The sequence below is a fragment of the Podarcis gaigeae genome, assembly GCF_964106915.1.
Source record: "Podarcis gaigeae genome assembly, chromosome: 5".
In the NCBI taxonomy this organism is placed as follows: domain Eukaryota; kingdom Metazoa; phylum Chordata; class Lepidosauria; order Squamata; family Lacertidae; genus Podarcis; species Podarcis gaigeae.
The window spans coordinates 11,393,022-11,415,330 of NC_139681.1; the positions used below are offsets into that span (position 1 = coordinate 11,393,022).

The window sequence follows — 22,309 nt, forward strand, 5'->3', positions numbered from 1 at the left end:
ATTACTGGAAGAAGTTGTTTCAGTTTATCATAGCATTGTTTCAGCAAGTCCCACGGTATTCTAAAATATGAACCAAAAACACGCTCAGCAGTCAAAGCTCTAACTGTTTCCAGATTAAAACATTTTCTTCCTCTGTGATATACCAAAAGCTGCTAAGCTCTGAAAAGCCACAGACCCACGGAAAAAGAAGATTACAAATAACTGGAGATAAACACAAACAGTGGCCTTATACAATGAGGGATGTGATCTAAAATGCATGTGACTTAAAAAAAAACAAGGCTTTAAAATAAAAGCCAGGAGAATATTTTTTTTCTCAACCTTTGTATGAAGTTTTGTACAGACACCCTGGTTTATTGGTCCCCTGAAAAAGTGGCATGACCTGCAACAAGTAATACAAATTCTACACTGCTCAATCAGATGGTTGTATCCTGTTCTGTGCACCTGAGTAAACAATTATCCTGTGCATGGACACACACACACAGGTGCACACACGTACGTACGCTGCAATTCTTGGTTCAAAGCTACAGTGAAATATGAGTGAATAAAATAAGCCTCCTGGCCTGACCAAAGTTGACTCCTAGAGGATTTCTGTTTTTGTAAAGTCAGTCTTGCTCCCCCTATCTATGTACTGATTTCCTCACGGCAGTCGGAAAGATTACCCACCCCACTGATCGCTTTATTACCTTGTAATGGCTGTTTATTTGCTTTAGCGCAGTAGTAACATGCAGTGATGAAGCTTTTCACAGCTGAGCAAACTCACCGTATTCATTACGAAGGTGGTCTGGAATGTAGGGCTCATAGCCCTCCTTTTCAGGCACGTCGACAAACTCATCCTCCTCGTCACTGTCATCTGTTGCTTTCATCTATGAAGAAGAGTCAAAAGCACTGAAGAAACACGGAAAACACCCAGCGGCCACCCCATGTGAACATCCCTCACATAAACGCTTCGGCTACAACAGGCACCTCTGAAGATCTGCCATCCGGTTTTATTTTCAGCGTTAACCAGAACACTGTATGGAACATACAAAGCACTGTTAAAAAGAACATTTCAAGTACAGTATTTACTGCCTTCTCCTGGAAGGGGATGAAATCTTCCATCCTACTTACGCATGAACTTTACTGCTGCTTCGTGTTTTGTCAGGAACTGGGTTTCCTCAATAAGCAATGTAACATAAACAAAGCCTGAGGTGAAGGTACCCCATACCGTTTGGTCCAGTCGCGGACGACTCTGGGGCTGCGTGCTCATCTCGCTCTATAGGCCAAGGGAGCCAGCGTTTGTCCGCAGACAGTTTTCCCGGGACATGTGGCCAGCATGACAAAGACGCTTCTGGCGAACCAGAACAGCGCACGAAAATGCTGTTTACCTTCCCGCCAGAGCAGTACCTATTTATCTACTTGCACTTTGATGTGCTTTTGAACTGCTAGGTGGGCAGGAGCTTCTTATCGGCAAGCCCTAGGCTCTGTGGTTTAGATCACAGCACCACCCGCGTCCCTCAAACAAAGCCTGAACCATCAATTTGATTGTGTGGGGCTTTGTGCACCTACCTTGCAGAAGCAGCCTTAGGAAATCATTTACAAGCAACATTTTACTCCCGTGTATTCCCATTACATCTTTTAACTACAAAAAATTACTTAAGCACTGCAAAGGAACGCATGCCTGCAAGGAGTTTCTGACTCTGAGATTTCATTTTTTAAAAGTCTGTCTATTGGCTTCCTAGAAATAAAGTGAGGAAGAAGCAGGTAAATTAGCTCGGCTGCTCCTGCCTTTCACTGATTTTAGCCAATGAGAGAAGTCAAAGTCGTGATTGACAAGTTAGCTGTTTCAGTATCAGGCGATAGGAAACCCCAATTTCTGAAGAGCTGCTATTTCCCCCTCCTTTTTTGTGCAGTTTCTATCTCTGTTTTTGGCACATGGAATCTCTGTAGTTTGCCCAAGCCCAGCACATCTGTCAGCCAGGTCAGGGAAAACTATGTACATTTGTAATTAATATAGTACAACTTTATTTATTCTAAAGGTTTTGGGTATCACTCCACAGAAAAGCAATATAATAAATGGGGAGAAAGTTTGGAGGTGGGAGAACAGGAGAGAGGCACAAATACAAGATGGGTGACACCTGGCTTGAGAGCAGTACATGTGAAAAGGATCTAGGAGTCTTGGTTGACCACAAACGTGATATGAGCATCAGTGTGACGCGGCAGCTAAAAAAGCCAATGCAATTCTGGGCTGCATCAATAGGAGTATAGCATCTAGATCAAGGGAAGTAATAGTGCCACTGTATTCTGCTCTGGTCAGACCTCACCTGGAGTATTGTGTCCAGTTCTGGGCACCACAGTTCAAGAAGGACACTGACAAACTGGAACGTGTCCAGAGGAGGGCAACCAAAATGGTCAAAGGCCTGGAAACGATGCCTTATGAGGAACGGCTAAGGGAGCTGGGCATGTTTAGCCTGGAGAAGAGGAGGTTAAGGGGTGATATGATAGCCATGTTCAAATATATGAAAGGATGTCACATAGAGGAGGGAGAAAGGTTGTTTTCTGCTGCTCCAGAGAAGCGGACACGGAGCAATGGATCCAAACTACCGTACAAGAAAGAAGATTCCACCTAAACATTAGGAAGAACTTCCTGACAGTAAGAGCTGTTCGACAGTGGAATTTGCTGCCAAGGAGTGTGGTGGAGTCTCCTTCTTTGGAGGTCTTTAAGCAGAGGCTTGACAACCATATGTCAGGAGTGCTCTGATGGTGTTTCCTGCTTGGCAGGGGGTTGGACTCGATGGCCCTTGTGGTCTCTTCCAACTCTATGATTCTATGATTCTAAGTGATTTTGAGTATTCTGGGCAAGCAAAGTTTAAGAGTTTGGCTAAGTATAATCTGGACAGAGTTAGGCTTTGCCTCTTAACTTTGTATTGGGCTTCTAAGAAAAGTGATAAAAGTGAGAAGTGTGTAGAAAACAGAGGGTTATTTCCAAAACATTTAAGGTTTTCATTATTATGATTTTCTTGTGACTAATCTCTGGAAGCCTTTTCTGGCTGAAGAGTGGTATAAAAATGTTTTATTTTTCTGCTAGTTGTGTAGTATGCCAAAAATATTGCTGCTTGAGCACAGTGGAGTTTGCTTGGGTTCTTGAGGCAATGAGATGTATTCACAGGTTCGTAAAAAATTGGACTCATGAAACCAAAAACAATAAATCTTATTTAAAAAAAAATAGGTGGGGCAGCGCTGGGAAAGTCTCCCTTTGAATATAAGAGCAACCTAACTGGATCAAGCCAAAGGTCCATCTGCTCTAACATCTTGCTTTGTACAATGGCAGCCAGAAGCACCAGGAAACCCTGTTATCTGTCTCTCCTACTTCAGCATACTCAGATAGACTGCCCCCAAACCTGAAGTATAAAAGGTGTCCATCAAATGGATATTTAGCAAATGTTGCTACATAGAACCTCAAGGTTCACAAGCAGTCTACTACTGAATAAGCTGAAGCTGTTGAGGCTAATGGCAGGAAAATGCACAGTGTAAAGAATTATTTTCTCTTAATCTACTGCTCCTTTTCATTGGAGGATCCAGAGTTCTAACATTGCAGAAATTAAGAAAACTTAAAGAGTACCATTAAAACATTTGCACAAGGTAGTGTTTAGAAAGATATCCAAAATGTAATCTCATATATACCCAAATCTGTGCCATGCAAACCTTTGTATGTTTACTCGGAATTCAGACCCACTAAGTTCAATGTGGGAGTTTGCTTCATATTACAGTGGTACCTCTTGTTGCGGACGGGATCCGGAGTTCCGGTCAGATCCTGAGGTTTCTGCAACCAGAGGTGCACATTCTGCGCATGCACGCTGCGTGCAGAGCGCTTCTGCGCATGTGGCGAAACCCAGAAAAATACTTCTGGGTTTGCCGTTTTTGCAACCCGAAGTTTACGTTACCCAAGCGTAACATAAGCCGAGGTGCTACTGTAATTGTGTTTGGAATGTACGGTTGAATCTGGATAGTTTGAAGGATATCAACACAAATTCAGCACAATCAATGGATCAATGCAAGTTCACAGTTTTGTATACACTTTGGTTCAAGCCCCACTAATACTTGATTAACAAAAACCTAGAGCTGCCTCCAAGTTTCCCCCTCCTTTCATCCTAGCAGCCATGAGGCATCTTTCCTGTGGTGGGTTCACCTGATATCAGGTACTCCCTACAACTTATTTTCTGCAAACTATTACATAGATTAAAAAATTAAAACATTGTCCAGTAGCACCTTAGAGACCGAAGCCTCTCCTCCTCCCAGGAGGGAAGGAATTGTGAGCGGGAGACGATTCCCGCGTCATGCAGGGGCCTCTCCGCCTCCTGCTTCAACTCCAGGGCTGGCGTGCCACGCCCCTCCCCGGTTGGGCACCCAATAGGGAAGCTCAGCGGGGGCGTGGCTTGCTGCTCAAACGCAGCCGCGCCAGCCATCCCCGCCATTGCACACACATTTTCTTCGAGTCACCCACCCTCCACTCCCTTTAGATTAGCTGTTCCTGAGACTTTGCTATGGACCTCTGGTTGGTCGCCCTGTTTAACCAGGGGGCCTGGTAGGAGTTTTTTTCTAATTGGCTAAATTGGCCCAGCCTCTTGGTTTTTTTCGCCTACCTCGTAGCAACCGTTACAACTTTTTCGTGATATTTGGCGGTTAGGCATTGGAATGTGTTGTTGGTGTATTCTGCTAAAGGAATCCGGCGGTCGTGGATCCTGTCCGATGCCCGTGTGGCGGGGGGCCATGGCACGACCCTCGGTGAGATCAGGAGAGAGCCTATAGTTGGATTAGCATCAACAGGCTCCCCCTCTTGGTGGTTAACCCCTCCTCAGACTCACCCCTCTTCGAGTGGGTGGAGTCTAATGTTCCGTGGTCCAATGCCTAAGCCAATACCTTCTCACATGCTGTAATCAATAAAGTTGTGGCCTTTACCTTACCCATTAACCTTACATTCTGTGTCCACGTGTCTTTATTCCCCAAGCATGGATCGGGTCCTCGAATCACAACTAAATTTGTTCTAGGTATAAGCTTTCGTGTGCATGCACACTTCTTCAGATACTCTCTTATTACACAGTAAGTGCAAATACAAAATGTGAACGCTTTCCAAAAAGGCAAAGGCATGTCTCAGCATAGGCATGCTGTGCAGGAACTAAAGTCCAGGCACTCATTAAGAATTTACTGTATAGTTAACTTAAAGTACAACTCTATACATTTTTACTCAAAAGTAAGTCCCTTTGTGTTTAATGGAGCTTACTCTCAGGTAAGTGTATCTGAAGAAGTGTGCATGCACACGAAAGCTCATACCTAGAACTAACTTAGTTGGTCTTTAAGGTGCTACTGGAAGGAATTTTTTTATTCAGGTAAGTGGGTACAAGATTGCAGCCTTGACTTTCTTGTGAGGAAGAAGAACTTAAATACTGGCAGTCCACCGCATTTAATGTCATTTTATAACAGAGGAGTATAAAAACCAAAAGTTGACACACTAAATTAAATTATTATCATTAAAATAAAATATATTTTATAACATTTTAAAACCCTGTTAATATAATTCAGTGATTTTGCTGCTGGGGCAGAAACTGGAAAGTGGCAGTAAGCTTTACTTTTTTACTGAGCTATTAAGGAAAATACTAACTGTATGCTTTTCCTTACTACTTTACCTGTCAAGGTAAAAAAGTGAAACACAAATAAATAAAACTTAAGCAATTTTAAATGAAAGCATGTCATTCTGCTTTCTGCAGTCCCTCACCCCCAGTGGTAACAGGCCTAAAGTAACTCCTTAAGAATTTCCAACCACCATAGTATAGTCTTGCAGGAAGAATATATACAAGAGGCATACTGTACATTGATTAAACTGAATTGGGGGGAAATGTAGCTAATAGGTAAATCTTATATCCACTATCACTTTGTGAACTCACTGCGTCTCACTGGGAAACATCCAGTGCAAAAACAGAAAGAAACATACAGTAGTGCCTTTTAAGTCTCTAACCCAGAGAATTCTAAGCAATATGAAAGTTCAGGAATTATGCAGTTTAATAAATATATAAACTAGGGGCAGCCTCCCATCGGCTGCCAAGTCCCCACCTCTCCCTTAACACTTCACCTAAGTCCACATTCCTTCATAGCTCCTCTGTATCCCTCAACCCATGACTTACTCCAACTTTTGCTGTCGTTTAAAACCTGCCTTCTCTTTTGCTCCCCCGCCCCCTACTAAATAGTAGGCTGCTAAACTCTCAGGCTAACATTCATGCCAACTGTTAGTCCTTAAATTGCAAGAGGAATACGGGATTTCCCACTGCTGCAGGATCTGAGACCACTGAGGCTGAACTATGATACCTAGTCGATGTGGGACTGCCCTTGAAGAATATTCAGGAACAACAGTTGGTTCCAATGGTTGCTGCTGGGCTGTTGATAAGGGCCTGTTATTTCATCGATATTTGATATGCATTTACTCCCAGTAGGTTTCCAAGTCCATATCAAAGCTCGAGTTATTGCTTTTATCCTCTCCCTCCCTTTTTTTTTTTAAAAAAACCAACCCAGTTATGTTTATTTGACTTACAGCATACAAGGAAAGCTAAAAATTGCACATGGAAGCTTAAGCCCTTGCTCTGAGGCACAAATATGCCTTTGTAGACTTGGCTTACAGTTGTAGAGGACTCTTTACTTCTGTATCTAATAAAGGTAAAGGGACCCCTGACCATTAGGTCCAGTCGCAGACGACTATGGGATTGCGGTGCTCTTCTCGCTTTACTGGCCAAGGGAGCTGGTGTTTGTACGCAGACAGTTTTCCCGGGACATGTGGCCAGCATGACTAAGCCACTTCTGGCAAAACAGAGCAGCGAAAGGAAACGCCATTTACCTTCCCGCAGGAGCGGTACCTATTTATCTACTTGCACTTTGACATGTTTTCAAACTGCTAGGTTGGCAGGAGCAGGGACCAAGCAACGGGAGCTCACCCCCTCGCGGGGATTCGAACCGCCGACCTTCTGATCAGCAAGCCTTAGGCTCTGTGGTTTAGACCACAGAGCCACCCACGTTCCTTCCATATCTAATAAATGGTAGTAATTGATTGTGACTAGTCTCTCCTCTGCATAGACTGTGGTGCAGAGTTACTTTTTCAGACAGTGATCTGCCATATTCTAGCTGTCCAGCCTAGGAATGCATCTAATTGTGCATGCAGAGGCAGCCTTACTTACACACACACACACACACACACACACCCCCCTACCTTTCATTTCCTACACTGGATCAAGCCCCTGAGCTGCTGCATTACTCATGAACCAACAACTAACCCACACTTTTATAAAACATACTGTGTTTTTAGAGAGAGAGATGAAGATTTTTGGGAAGAGGATGTTTGGAGACTTTTATATAACAGTAACTTAAGACAAAAAGTAAGGCGTGGTTTAACACTAAATTCAGAAGGCGTTCTTTCCTACTCTCTTTTAAACATTTTAACTTTTACCTGGTGATGAGAGAAAGGCAATTCACCTATAACAGTTATCAAAGTTTCTCCTAGCTTAACTAATTATAGGATCGACATTAAACTCCAGTGCTGAGTACATTACTTTTTCCAAACTAGCTGAGAAGACTATATATCGAGATGTAACAGCTTCTGTCAAATAAATTAGAAAATAGAACTCTGAGGGGCATAATTACTAGGCAATTCTTTTATAGAGAATTTTTTTTGTGTGTGTATTTCATAGGAAAAGTTTTAACTCAGAAGTATAAAAAACCCCTTTCAAACCAAAAGCAAAAACAGTCAAATTCTCCTTTATTAAGGACCACTGACAAGCAAAGCATCCATGTATGATGGCAGAATACAAATAATTTAAATTGTGTACGGTTTTGGGGAATACGGCAAATGTCTTTCTTAAGGTTGCCTGTTCTGTAATTGGTGGGCAAATGTGAAAAAGTCAACACAACGTTTCTAAAGACGTTCCCAGATTTTATTTCACATGGACACACAGAGAAGCCAGGCTAAAGAGGCCTCAGTCAAATTCCTAGTGCAAGAACCTGAACGGAAACCAGAGGCGTCAACACTGCTGCACACCTGCAGGTTCCCAAACTTTGAGACCCTCGCAGAGCTCTGCTGAGAAGAGAAATAATAAGATGCAAAGTCACTTTGTTTAGGCACAATCCATGAGCAGTGCATTTAGGCACTATAGGAAGCATTAATCATAGGAAACTGTAATTTTTGTTATCAGTCCAACACTAATCAAAAGGGAAACCTGTCACTAGCACTGACCTGTGAAACGTCCCAATTATACTCTTTGGAAATGACAGGAGCACTTAACTTCCTCACTGAGTAAATGACGACAATCAATCACGTTTGAATAACAATGAGCCACGGAGCTGAAAATTATTTTTTGTATAGAATCTACCCAGGAATTTATGAAAGGTGAAAAGCAACCCAAGGTTTTAGGGCCATTATAGCTTTCAGCTAGTGCAGTGCATATCAAACACTAAACAGAATTTATGTGTTTTAATTTTCTAAAAGGTAGATGTGGACTTGGTGCTACAATGCATAACATATAATGCCAGGTTTTAAATATGAGGGTCATTTTCATAAAATATTATGCTTATTGTCTGCACCCTTGAATTCACTGAGGAATTTATTAAATTCATATTTCCTCTAAAAAATATTTAACTGCTTAGCTAACTATGAGAAATTAAGCCTCAGCTCCTAGATAGGAAAAGATTCGTTTTTGTATCCTTTTAAAACAAGTCACATTTTTCTTCATTTGTAAGTAAGCAAAGATAAGTGCTTAAAAGAGGCACGTAAAAGGAGGTAGTAATGAACAAAGCTACTTTACTATTTCAGTTTGCAGCATCGAGTTCCCTTTCTTTCCATAAAAATCTGCTTACTTGATGCAAAATCCTGTACTGTGTAGCCAGAAAAACCTAATGCCTAGGATTCCACCCCTAAACAGCAGGTTTGTGTCAACAAACACTCATAGGGCTTCAGTTTCCCTCTGCTAACTCACTGTACTTCAGCCAGCCCAGCACTCCAGTTCTGACTCTCTTTACCGAAAGCACACACTTGGCAGCCACCCTTGAGGGCCAGTAAATCCTTAGCAATAGTCCCTTAAAAAGTAGTCCCCAAATCCATTAAGAAGCACTAAGTAATGAAGTAAGTAAAGCTCACACTCCATCCAGCTAAGATGAATAAGCAGGATTTAGCTGGTGCATCCCTTGCGGTACAACAAACATGGCTGAAGCTCATCCAATGCACATCAGAATCCACATCCAGCTGTCAATTCTGCCAATCCACACAGCATTCTTTTCAAGAGGAAGTGCGCCCCCACCTTGAGGCAGCTAGTTAACACATAAATGCCTTTTTAAGAGCAACTACAGTGGTACCTCGGGTTACAGACGCTTCAGGTTACAGACTCTGCTAACCCAGAAATAGTACCTCGGGTTAAGAGCTTTGCTTCAGAATGAGAACAGAAATCGCACAGCAGTGGCGCGGGAGGCCCCATTAGCTAAAGTGGTACCTCAGGTTAAGAACAGTTTCAGGTTAAGAATGGACCTCCAGAACGAATTAAGTTCGTAACCCGAGGTACTACTGTATTGTGGAGCACTGGGACAGTCACTTTAAAAAGCCCCTACTGTACATTTACTTTCAAATATAAACCAATAAAAATTATGGTTCAGGTGACACTCATTTAGTTTCAAACCATTATGCTTGCCAGTATAAGGTTCAATTTGGCCACTTGCAATTTTTAGCTTTTACAAACAAGTGTGTGTGTGTGTGTGTGTGTGTGTGTGTACATACACATATCTCCTGGGTTTTGTCCTACTCCTAGAAAAACACAACTGTTTAAGGAATTATTTCCACTCCTTAAAACCACTATCCAGAATGAGGATGGAAAGCAAATCACAACTCACATAGAGACTAAACTGGTTGTTCTCATCACATTACTTGTGAACAAAACAAGCAGCTGGGATCCAACGAAACAGTTCAGTTAGTGCATGGACTACTGGCTGTGCAACTGAACTCGCCCCAGGTCTGTTCTGGGGTTTTCCCCAACCTCCCAAATCAGATTTGGAGAGGGCCTGGTGGCAGGTGGTAGAAGAGAGAGAGAAATTTCCATAGCACAGTCAGAATTCCTTGCACTAATGGAACTGCTTCGTCGAATACAGCCCTTTATAATTTTTAGTGGAGAGCTATTTAAATATGAAATACAGTTCTCCTATATATTTAGCAACATTTCTTTTCAAATATCCACAACCTAGCTCAAACCTTACTGTTTTCTGCTAATCAAGCTTCGGAGGTTTTCTAGCCCACCAACTTATTATTGTATCCTCCTTTGGAATCTTAATAATATTTCCCCAAATGTTAATATAATCTCATTATGTGTTCTTCCCACTGAATAACCAGGCACCTCCTACAATTATTTCCTGTGATCTTCCCCCACCCTCCATGGCAGCTGGTGCTACTGGGGGGCATGTCCAATGAGAGGTGGCAGGGCCGTGGCCAAGTTCTTCTGGTTTTCTCCCCATCCTCCTTTGCAAAAATACTGTGAATATAACATTACAGTTTTGCAAACAGCAGTTAACTGAACTACAGGGTTTTACTTTGCTTCAGAAGAGGGTCTCCAATGACACAATCTTCCAGTGTGGTTTCATGCCACAATAACTGTACATTGCTCAGACGTAAGCCACACTGAATTCAATGGGGACCGCTCATAAGTATGTAAAAGATTGCAGCCTGAATTGGTTAGTCTTAATGGCGCTACACATGGGGCGTGGGTGGCGCTGTGGGTTAAATCACAGAGCCTAGGACTTGCCGATCAGAAGGTCGGCTGTTCGAATCCCCGCGACGGAGTGACCTCCCGTTGCTCAGTCCCTGCTCCTGCCAACCTAGCAGTTCGAAAGCACATCAAAGTGCAAGTAGATAAATAGGTACCACTCCAGCGGGAAGGTAAACAGCGTTTCCGTGCGCTCCTCTGGTTCGCCAGAAGCGGCTTAGTCATGCTGGCCACACGCCCCGGAAGCTGTACACCGGTTCCCTCGGCCAATAAAGCGAGATGAGCGCTGCAACCCCGGAGTCGGTCATGACTGGACCTATAATGGCGCTACACAAGATGGTTAACAAGGGGCCTAATAAATTTCTAGACTTATGGGGGCAATATTATGCCCCTTCCCTAGCTTATTAACTTTTTCCATAATGTGAAATAAAATGGAGAGGTATTAAGTACACTAGAACCGGAACACCACGGTTAAAATCAGCTATGCCCCCGAGCACAGCTGAAACCAACCACCGCCTGATGGCAAACAGAGTCTCTCTCCCTTCCTAGTTCTTCCTCTGAAAATAGCTCCCTCATGAAGAGACTAGGGCTAGAGGGTGGAGCCTATGATCAATCTTTTGATCAATGTGCAGTGGCCATATTGCCAGAGACATAGCATTTCTATATTCACTTTTCTTTCTACTGCAAATAACTCTGCTTCTGGAGCCGACTCTGGAAAAAACTGTATTATACAAGCAAAAGCAATGGCCAAGAATTCACAGATCTGGTGAGGTGCATGTGTATATAACAAGAAGCTACAGCTAATTGTTCACTGCATCTGGGCTCATTAACATTTTGTTGCCAGATTTCTTGTTCTGCCTTTCTGAGCACTTTTCATTCCTTTCCCCCCAGCCCGAGAAATCTCTTTCTTTCAGGTATGGCTATGTGGCAGGCTTGGTTTTCCTTCCTCTAACATGATGTAAGGCCTCCTCAGATAAGTGAACTCTAAACTTCATTTGTCTTTCAGCAGGCTTGATGACTATGCATTTAAAAACCCATTTTATCTTATAAACTAAAAATTAAATGTACTCAGCTGTGATGGTCATCATTGCATCTGCTATTTATATGCTAATACCCTCACTGGAAGATCTTGCAAATTATTCCACCTACCAATATTTCATGTGCATCTACTCACAGTCAACTAAATATTTTTTCCAAGAGGAGAGAGGATTTTTTTTTACCAAGGAATTAATACTTACTGCAGTGGAACCAATTTATATGGGCAACTTTATGTGAATGCATTTTGAATTCAGCCATGATGTAAAATATAGTCAAGTCATCTTAAATGAAGGAAAACTACAATTTGTGTAACCAAATCACGTAGTGTTCATTAGCAGAGTATAAAAGCCTTTTGGAATGACTGACAATATAGGGCAAAACAAGGTACCTTGCTGGAAATGAGATTTTTACAACTTCTACACCTGTTAAATCATAAATGTAAATGTCACATTAACCAATCTGTAAACAATTTGCTTTTCTCTTTCTTAAAACTGCAGTAAAACACTGGGCTAGGAATTCACTGTGAATTCAGAATACTACCTACTGTATTTGTATGCTGCTTTTCTTGTACAAAATTAAAAGACTGCTCTCTTAAAGAGCTCTTTATCTGCATAGGCAACCCCCAATTTGCACCTGGGTTGTATTCCAGGTCATCGCGCACAATAGCGAAACACCCATAAGCTGGTTCCACCTCCTTTTCCAGCCACTTCCAAGTTTCTGCGATGCACACATGTGCAGTCGTGCATCAATTGGAGGCACGTATATCTGTTGTTGCCTGTAGTATATATCAACAATGTATGGAGAAGGGTGGTGATGGTTGCAGAACTTCCAGGTCGGCTTTATGGTACTAGAGCTTGTTCCTCTCAATGGGCAATCAGTGTCTGACCATTACAGTGGTACCTCCGGTTGCGGGTGGGATCCATTCCGGACATCCAGCCGGATCCTGAGGTTTTCGCAACCGAAGAGACCGCTTCTGCGCACGCGGTAGTAGAGCGCTTCTGCACATGCGCGCGTGTGGCAAAAACCCGGAAATATACTTCTGGGTTTGCTGCTTACGTATCCTGAAGTTTACGTAACCGGAGGGCTACATAAGCAGAGGTACGATGGTATTTCCCTTTCCCCTTCCCTTCCCTATTAAGCCTATTAAGTAGCTCCAAATTTGTCCAACAAGATCCTGTTGGGAACAATTTTATTGCTTACTGAGATAAAGGAGTATTGTATGCACTGCCTTGCTTAAACACAAAGCGCTAAAAAGTATTGTTACTCCTCCTCCTTTTTGCTATGAGTTAGTTCTATGGTGGGGTTCTAATTTTTATCAGACAAAAAATATATAACTTTCTTGATCATCCATGTAACCAGGAAAAATGAGGTTGTATCCAATTAAGTTCTACTCAAGAGAAGGCCCACTGAAATTAATGAACCTAAGTCAGTCATGCCCATTAATTTCAATAGGTCTATTTTGAGTAGGACTAGCATGGAAGACCGGGCACGATCCAGCAAAAAGTGACCCACTTATACCCATGTTGAGATGAGCAAGATGTTTAAGCAACATCCTGAAATTCTGTTGCTTTGCCTAATTATTTCCCTAGGCATGTTATGTTGCATAAATGTTTTGATTTGGCAAGCTTTAATTACCAACAACATCGTTTAAGTCAGAAAGAGAAGACTGCCTAGAACTGGAATGTAGGCAACTTTGGTTAATGTGAAACAGACAAGAGGCTGGTTTTGAGATCTGAGCTAGAAGGAGGATAGGAATGTTGGGACCTCTATAATGTACTTTAAATTATTCCGTCAACCCCTGCCGTTTACTCCTATGAAAAAAAGTGTAGCAGTTGAGGACACCACTGTAATAGACAAGATCTCTCCCCTCGTCTCTACTGAGAACATACCTGGACTGTTTCTTTAATCTATCCATCACAGAGACAAGCATCTTAATAATTTTCTTTAAAAGTAGGCTGCAGTGGGAATCATCTGCTGTAAAAGGCAGTTAGGGCTATGATCTGCCCCCTGAATATTAGTTCCCTAAAATGGACCGCGAAGTTGAGCAGTGTAATGGGGTACTGTAAGTTCTCCCATCCACCCAACTTGATTCAGGTTGCCCAAGATGGCAACTCCTCCCTGGGCCAACACTCTCCTCACTGAAGAAAAACCACCTGCAGCCAAAAGAAAAAGGAAGGGGGGGGGGCAGTCAAAATAAACCTGCTTCCTTCACAGAGGAGGAGCTTCTAGAGACTGGTAGGTAGAGAGAAACAGGTTTCAGCAGCGACCCAAGCAAGGAGAAAAGTCATCAACCCCAGAAAGCTACGGACTGAGATGGCACCAAGATGCAAATCTCCCTCCTTTGGGAAAGAGCAAGGTAAAAGGTAAAGGTACCCCTGCCCGTACGGGCCAGTCTTGACAGACTCTGGGGTTGTGCGCCCATCTCACTTAAGAGGCCAGGGGCCAGCGCTGTCCGGAGACACTTCCGGGTCACGTGGCCAGCGTGACATCGCTGCTCTGGCGAGCCAGAGCCGCACACGGAAACGCCGTTTACCTTCCCGCTGGTAGGCGGTCCCTATTTATCTACTTGTACCCGGGGGTGCTTTCGAACTGCTAGGTTGGCAGGCGCTGGGACCGAGCAACGGGAGTGCACCCCGCCGCAGGGATTCGAACCGCCGACCTTTCGATCGGCAAGCCCTAGGCGCTGAGGCTTTTACCCACAGCGCCACCCGCGTCCCACAAGGCAAAAGGGCAGAGACCACAAGGCAAAAGGGCAGAGGGAGCAAGACTCTAACCTAGGAATAAAGAAACTTCCATTCCTCCCCCTCCCAATTTTTTTTTAAAAAATGCTTTATTTTTCTTGCCTTTGCCTACCCTCTAGTGGACACTGCCACAGTAACTCCAAGTTCTTTTATAGCCAAGGGTTATTTTTTTGGATTAAACAGCCTTTGCCTGCTGCTCCCTTTCTCTGGAGAATGAGGGAAGACCACCCCTTGTTTTCCTCTTGCTGCATTATTAAATGCTGTGCACCACTGGCTTAAGAGTCAAACAAAGGCTAGCCTTCTGGAGCCAAGAGCCCAGCAGAGCCCTACAGAGCTATCTGCTCTGGCCCTTCCTGTGACCTCTGACCCTTCAGAGGTAGCATGCTACATAAAAAATGGGTGGAGAATGTCAGCAAAACCACACAACCAGTTCGCGGAAACAAAGGTGCAAGGCACACCTAGAACCATCCTCTACCACAAATGCAAACCCATCCACACGACGCAATTATTCACCGGTGAAATACAAGCCATGATGTGCTACAAGCAGACAAATAATTCTAGTTCACTGATACAACACAGCCAAATCACAGGCTTCAAAAGAAGGTACCCACACATACAGACAGTCTAAACTTGCCAAGCGCTTAGACAAGCTTTGAAGACAGATGCTTCTTAGGAACTACAAACCTGGGCAGAATGCCACCTTCATGCATCTATTTAGCTGTGCCACATTTTCTTCCAAGGAAAAGCCTTGCGCACCCGGCGGGAGGTCTCATATTATAGCCTATGTTATGCAGAGAATTCACAGAAAATTATTTACTTGTGTTTTTATGTTGCATTTTATTCTGAGAACCACCCTGAGATTTTTCGATGAAGGTGGTATATAAATTTAAATAACAACAACAATTATTACAGTCAGCACGGGGGGGGGGAAGCTTCTGCATGTGGTTTTTTTTTTTTTTTTAGACTAGGACTTGCCAATCATAAGGTCGGAGGTTCGAATCCCCACAACGGGGTGAGCTCCAGTTGCTCGGTCCCTGCTCCTGCCCACCTAGCAGTTCGAAAGCACGTCAAAGTGCAAGTAGATAAATAGGTACCGCTCTGGCGGGAAGGTAAACGGTGTTTCCGTGCGCTGCTCTGGTTCGCCAGAAGGGGCTTAGTCATGCTGGCCACATGACCCGGAAGCTGAACGCCGGCTCCATCGGCCAATAAAGTGAGATGAGCACCGCAACCCTAGAGTCGGTCACAACTGGACCTAATGGTCAGGGGTCCCTTTACCTTATGAGATATTTTGCATTTAACACTTTAGCCTTATGAAAATCTTTGGGAAAAGATTCATGCTATACATACAGATAAAAACATTAGTTAAGAACAACTAATTTAAGGTACTGTCTAGAAATGAGTGCATTTTCAATTTAAATATTGATGGGAGCTATAATATTCTATTCACCACAAACAAACACATTCAAATCATGTGGGCAGAAGCAACTCCCAGCATGCTGGATGTGCTCCCTCTACTGGCCACCTGAAATAATTTTAGCTACATCCTAAACCTAAAAAATATTCAGATAGAAGCTGCATTGATTTCAACAGGATCTACTACTGTGCTCTGAATTGCCTTAGAAGCAAACAAAAACAAAAATCCAGTTCCCAGAAAAATTGAGAGGGAGAAAAAAGCACAATGAACTTTGGGGTGGGGGAAGGATTCAAGTCTAATTTAAAACATCTTCAAAAACACAGCTCTCAGCAAATGCTAATATTTATTTTCACTAAAAGAGTATATGAATTCATGCCAGTGTTCACATGTGCCCAGATAGAGACTTGAAATCTAGTGCTGGCCTGACCTGGTCATCCTTTGCAGAATCTTATTGTATGTAAGTCTAAGGGCCTAGAGCCAACACAGTTTTGGCATATGCAGTGCCAATTTAAAAAGATAGGTAAGGTTCAATTCCTACATTTCAACAGATAACGGGTAAGAAAATTTAACCATGGCTTAGCATAGGGCCCAAATTGACAACCTAAAATTATGAGCATCGCTTCATCTGCCAGGACATTTTACCGCCCAGAGTGCCTGGGGAGGCCCGGCCAGATGGGCGGGGTAGAAGTAATAAATTATTATTATTATTATTATTATTATTATTATTATTATTATTATTATTATTATTATTATTATTACCACTACTACTGAGACCTTTGTGAATCCTGAACTTAGTGCTCTGTTTACAACATATGGACTTGTCAACTGTGTTCTTATAAAGATCTCTGTGGCAAGAATGATCCACCATCACATACATTCTGTTTTCACCACTGTCATAACCGCACCCCTTCATTCTGCAGTTTCTTGCAGTGAACAAATAGTAGTATTGCCCTGCATGTGAAGAGGGGTTCCTCAGTCGAATTCCCTTTTGCTGGAGACTCAAATGTCTGAACATTTTTTGGGTAGATCATAACTTCTTTCATACGTCAGTGAGAACTTAGTGATTTCTATACAGTATTTTCTTAGACTTGCTGATCAGAAGGTTGGTGGTTCGAATCCCTGCAATGGGGTGAGCTCCCGTTGCTCAGTCCCAGCTCCTGCCAACCTAGCAGTTCGAAAGCACGTCAAAGTGCAAGTAGATAAATAGGTACCGCTCCAGTAGGAAGGTAAATGGCATTTCTGGTTCGCCAGAAGTGGCTTAGCCTTGCTGGCCACATGACCTGGAAGCTGTATGCCGGCTCCCTCGGCCAATAAAGCGAGATGAGCGCCGCAACCCCAGAGTCGGTCACGATTGGACCTAATGGTCAGGGGTCCCTTTACCTTTACACAGTACCTCTCTATGCGTATACCAAACAGGTGGGAAGAGGGAAGTAGGACTGCAGCTACTGGCCTCAAACCCACCCACCCCATACCCACATGTTCAATATGTAAGCGCATAGGCTCTCCTTTCCTACGCCCTGTCTAATCTGTGTTACTGAGAAGTGACTTCAAATTTATTTTAGACATAGAGGACTAGTGTGTCAACGGCTCCTCAATTTTAGGACCAAGCTCAATTGGTCCTAAATTGGCTGCCCATAGCCCTCTTTAGGCATTGCGGCCCCTCATATAATGACAGGTAGAGTGTGGGTACAAAAATGTGGAAGCAAAAGTAGAAGTTATTAAAATGTAGTTTTAATAATCATGGAACATTATTCTTTAAGAGTTCACACTATGGGAAACCCTTCACTAAAAGACTAACTAAATTGCGTGTTGACTAGGACTAATGCATGGCTGATTTTATGATATGTGAAATTACCCAATACAGCAGCTTTAGGGGACAAGTGAAATCAGTTACCCTAAGAAAAGCAATTTGATAAAAAGATGAGACCACTTTGATTTTTCTACAGCAATCTCTCACCCCATCTCAGTTACCACTGTGTTCAGTATATATTGCTCTGTGTTCAGTATATATTGTTCAGTATATAAATGCTCTGTTATTTAAAGACACAGCAAGTTATGAAGCTCAGAGAGAAATCTAGATAATTAATACAAAGCAGGTTCAAAGATATTAAGTTTTATGAAAAGTTTAAAGAGATTTTAAAAAACAATTTGCATGTTAAATTTATAATCCCACCTTTTATTGCAGCGTGATTCTGGCATGAGTTACAAACAGTTCAAGACAATGAAAGATCCTGGTCTCTAGAAAGGAACCCCTCCCCCCCCATAACCAAGGTATATATACAAGACTACGATATGCCATATTGAGGCCATATTGCGACATTATGTTCTAAATTCAGGTCACGTATTCCTCAAAATATACCAGAAATATTTAACTTAACTCACCATTGTCATCTTCCCGTCTTTAAAACCAATATTCATTTCCTTACATTTCACTGTGGCACGCTCCAATTTGTTTTTAAGATCAATGGCTTGTCTTAGATGTTCATCATTTATTCCAGCCCTTGTGAACAACTATAAAATAAAAACTGCAACATTAGCTGACTTGGCATTCACATACATGCCAAAATGTCATGCACATTTGGCATGCCATGGGAATTTGTAATACAGATAACTCGCAACTTATGCACATTTAATTTATGCTGCTTAATAAAAAGTAAAGGTAGCCACCGTCACCACCAAACTCATATTAGGGAAATACATTTATTAGATGAGATGGTAAATAATGTGGGGGGGGGGGGTAGGATCTGGTTGTTTATAATGTTGTGAGCTTAGATGAAAATATTGGCGGGATGCTCATCCAATGTGCAGATGACTCCTAACTGGGACAGAACTGGGATTCAAGATGACCTTAACTGATTGGAGAACTGGGCCCAAACTCACAAAATGAATTTCAGTAGGGACAAATGTAAGGTTCTGCACTTAGGCAGGAAGAACCAGCTGTAGAAATATAGGATGGGGGACACCTGGCTTGCCAGTAGTACATGTGAAAAGGATCTAGGGATCTTAATAGACCACAAGTTGAACGTAAGTCAACAGTGTGATGCAGCAGGGGGAAAGCTAATGTTATACTAGGCTGCATCAACAGAAGTCTAGTGTCCAGGTCAAGGGAAGTACAGTGGTGCCTCGCAAGACGAAATTAATCCATTCCGCGAGTCTCTTCGTCTTGCGAAGCACGGCTATTAGCGGCTTAGCGGCTACAGGTATAAACTCGTTCCCGCAACTGCAAGCCTCGACCCCTAGGGAGCATCTGGCCATTGCATAAGCCTCGTCCGGCCTCTTAAGCAGTCCCTCCTGACGTGCTTACATAACACAAGCCCTGACCGCCGCCATCCCAGCAACCCCGGAAGATAAGATCTGCAGCAAGCACCCCGCACCTCCGATCCCGGGGCGCGCTCAGCCAAAGCGTCCCCGGACAGGGAGAGAGCAAGGCCCAGAGGGAGGAGTCTCCGGCAATGCCATCAACGGCTCCGCCACAGCTCCAGGTCCTGGAGCCCTCCGGCTGCCGACTGCCTTTACTGTATTTTGCTGCAGGAGCCTCCACTGCACCAGGATCCTCGCGCGCTCCCTCCATCTCTCCATGCCTTTTAGGTGAGTGGCATGCTTGGGCTGACTTTGGACGACCCACAGCGGGGCTTCCCTTGGCCGCGCGACCGGAGCTCGCCTTTGCGGTCACTTTGACAGGCGATGGCGCCACCCTCAGCCTCGGTTCGGGGGCACCGGCTGCTGGCAAATGGGTGCCCCCTTCTTCCCTTGACAGGGATCATCTCCCCCCGCTTCCTTGGAGATGGGCAGGCAAAACTTTTCATGTCCCCCCCCCCCGCCCAGTCTGCCGTCCTCGGGATCTAGCGGTCGCTGCTTTTAAAGCCCCCGGGAAGGCAGGCGGGGGGACGCTTCTGAAGGCCGGCGGGGGGCGAAAGTCTTTGCTCCCCCCGCCTGCCTTCAAAAGCCGTCCGGGATAGCGGGAAGCTATCAAAATACAACAGAGTAGGAGCCAAGTAACTCTGTCTTACCACCAGTGCTTACTTTTCCCAATCCAAAAGAACAATGACTGGCTAGATTTTCCTGTTGCATCTGATTAAGATCCTAGTACCCAGGATTACAATAAATGTCCATTTTCTGCCTTAACTAGCATTACTGTACTTGTTAGGGAAATTATAACGCTGACTGCACCATTAAGAAAGCACACACACACAGAATCTTCTCTCCACTGGGTTAACTTTTTGAATAGAAATTTATGAAAGCTTTTTAAAGCGTGAGATTATGAAAGTTTTGGTTGAAATCAGAGGAGATGGAAATAAAGGAATGTGTGACACCTCCCTCAAATACTGAACACAGCTCAGAAATAAAACATCAGTATAAGTTTGCAAGGCTCCAAGTTCACAAAAAACAATGCTAAATGTGCTTTCAATTCAAGAATATTGAAGTTAGTGTAGAGCCCAGGGGAACTAAAACACCACATGAGCATATTAGCATTTTGACACACAGAGAATAAACAAAATACAGAATTTATTTTTATTCTCAATGGAAGAGTTTTTCCTCACCTGAATCCATGACTGAACAGAAGGCATGAATTTGTTACTGATGAGCTTATAAGCATCTGTAGCGTTATTTATTATAGCTGTATTGTCTTCATTCTCCTGCAATTTCACATCTAGCAGGGGAAAAACAGACAATGAGCAAATGCATATCAGATTCACAGAATGTTTTGGTACTGTATTAATTTATTTACTTATTTATTACATTTATATCTCACCTACCCTCTAACCTCAAGGTGGCATACATTGGTTCTCTTCTCTTAGCAGCCTCCAACTTAGTAGGTTCGCCTAAAAGCAATAGGATATTTCTCCACACAATCTCTCCTCCCACCAATCTGGTTTTACAATTCAGTGGTTGCCACCACAAGAGTTTGGTGAGTAACTAGACGCTTAAATAACTATTAGTAATACTAATACATCACCTTCCACACATTTCTCAAGGCAATGCACAAAGTACAGTAAACAACAAAAAACAACAAAGAAAACAGCAGCAGATATTTTTTTAAAAAGCAATATGAAGTAGACACTCATGCTATGGTGCTATGCTATGACCTATTCTGCTATGGCTAGACACTTGAAATAAGGAAGATACTGAAAAACAGTAGAAAAAAGGCCGGAGGATCTCTTGATAGGTCTTAACTTGAAATCTGTGACTTCCAACCTTTTTTTCAAGCCCTACTCGCAAAAACCAACAGTCAGAGGAAAGCAGGCCAGGAGAAATATATTTTCCACCCAGGAACAGCAACATGCAGTGGTACCTCTGGATACGAACGGGATCCGTTCTGGAGCCCCGTTCGCCTCCTGAAGTAAACGTAACAAGTGACTGCGCGTCTCCAAGCATGACATCATTTTGAGTGTCTGCGCATGCGGCAAAACCCAGAAGTAACATGCTCCGTTACTTTCAGGTCGCCGCAGAGCGCAACCCAAAAATACTTAACTTGAAGCTACTTCAACCTGAGGTATGACTGTACTTATAACAGATTCTAAATACGTGGTTATTAGCTGACAAGTGAAGATGATCATTTAAACTTTAATTAAAAGCAGTGTATTGTAATTAATGATTACGTTCCACAGAATCCCAATACCTGTGGCTATTTCAAGATTGAGACTGTATTTATGAGATCCAAGACCGTGGCTCCGAACAAAGGTGGCATAGTCATCTTCTCCACTGGCGGCAGCAGAAGTCAATTCGGAATTTAAAGAGTCTTCCATGCCTCCATTCTCCTTCATTTCGCTATTCAAGTCTTTTTTGTTACCAGCTTTCGGAACCAGAGAGATGGAAGGAAGGTCCTTGCTGCAGCAAGGCTGCTCATTATCGTCAAGGAAATGTGCCTGTTGAGCTGCTCTCTCCACAGAAGAGCAGGAAACAGTTTTGTCCAGTTCAGCCGTCCTCCAATTGACTGTTTCCGTGTCATTTGCCATGAAGTCAAAGGGATCTGGCATCAGAAGCTGAAAACAATTCTCCATCTCGGTCAGCACAGCTTCGATTTCTTGTGACATATCTGTCAAGTGGTGGTAGTTTTAAAATACTGCCATAAAAATACAGAAATATCACATACACCAAAATAAGTTTGTTCCCACAGAAGTCATTTTTGGACAGAGTTTAGTCTACTTTTTGCCTATGAAACTCTTTCATAACGCTATTAAATGTTTTCATATGTATTTTTTTTTATCTTGTATTTTTATTATGTGAACCGCCCTGATATCTACGGATGAAGGGCGATATACCAATTTAATACATAATAATATAAATAAATAACTACTTTCCTTATTAAAATTACTAGTACAGTCGAACCTCGAAAGTCGAACGCCTTGCGAGACGAACAT

The 22,309-nt window shown here is 43.0% G+C and overlaps 1 protein-coding gene and 1 long non-coding RNA gene across 2 annotated transcripts in view; both read right to left on the reverse strand.

The window, feature by feature from the left end:
• Positions 1–22,309, reverse strand: part of LOC310844418 — a 157,899-nt gene that overhangs the window by 39,080 nt on the left and 96,510 nt on the right. The window lies entirely within an intron of this gene.
• UVSSA (UV stimulated scaffold protein A) overlaps positions 1–22,309 on the reverse strand; it is a 64,564-nt gene that overhangs the window by 39,080 nt on the left and 3,175 nt on the right. Inside the window, exons 4-7 of the mRNA XM_083738344.1 lie at positions 21,568–21,984; positions 20,489–20,598; positions 18,330–18,458; positions 761–863 (exon numbers count right to left, since the gene is read on the reverse strand). Of these exons, the coding sequence (XP_083594470.1) occupies positions 761–863; positions 18,330–18,458; positions 20,489–20,598; positions 21,568–21,984 (759 nt within the window). The remainder of the gene's footprint in view (positions 1–760; positions 864–18,329; positions 18,459–20,488; positions 20,599–21,567; positions 21,985–22,309) is intronic.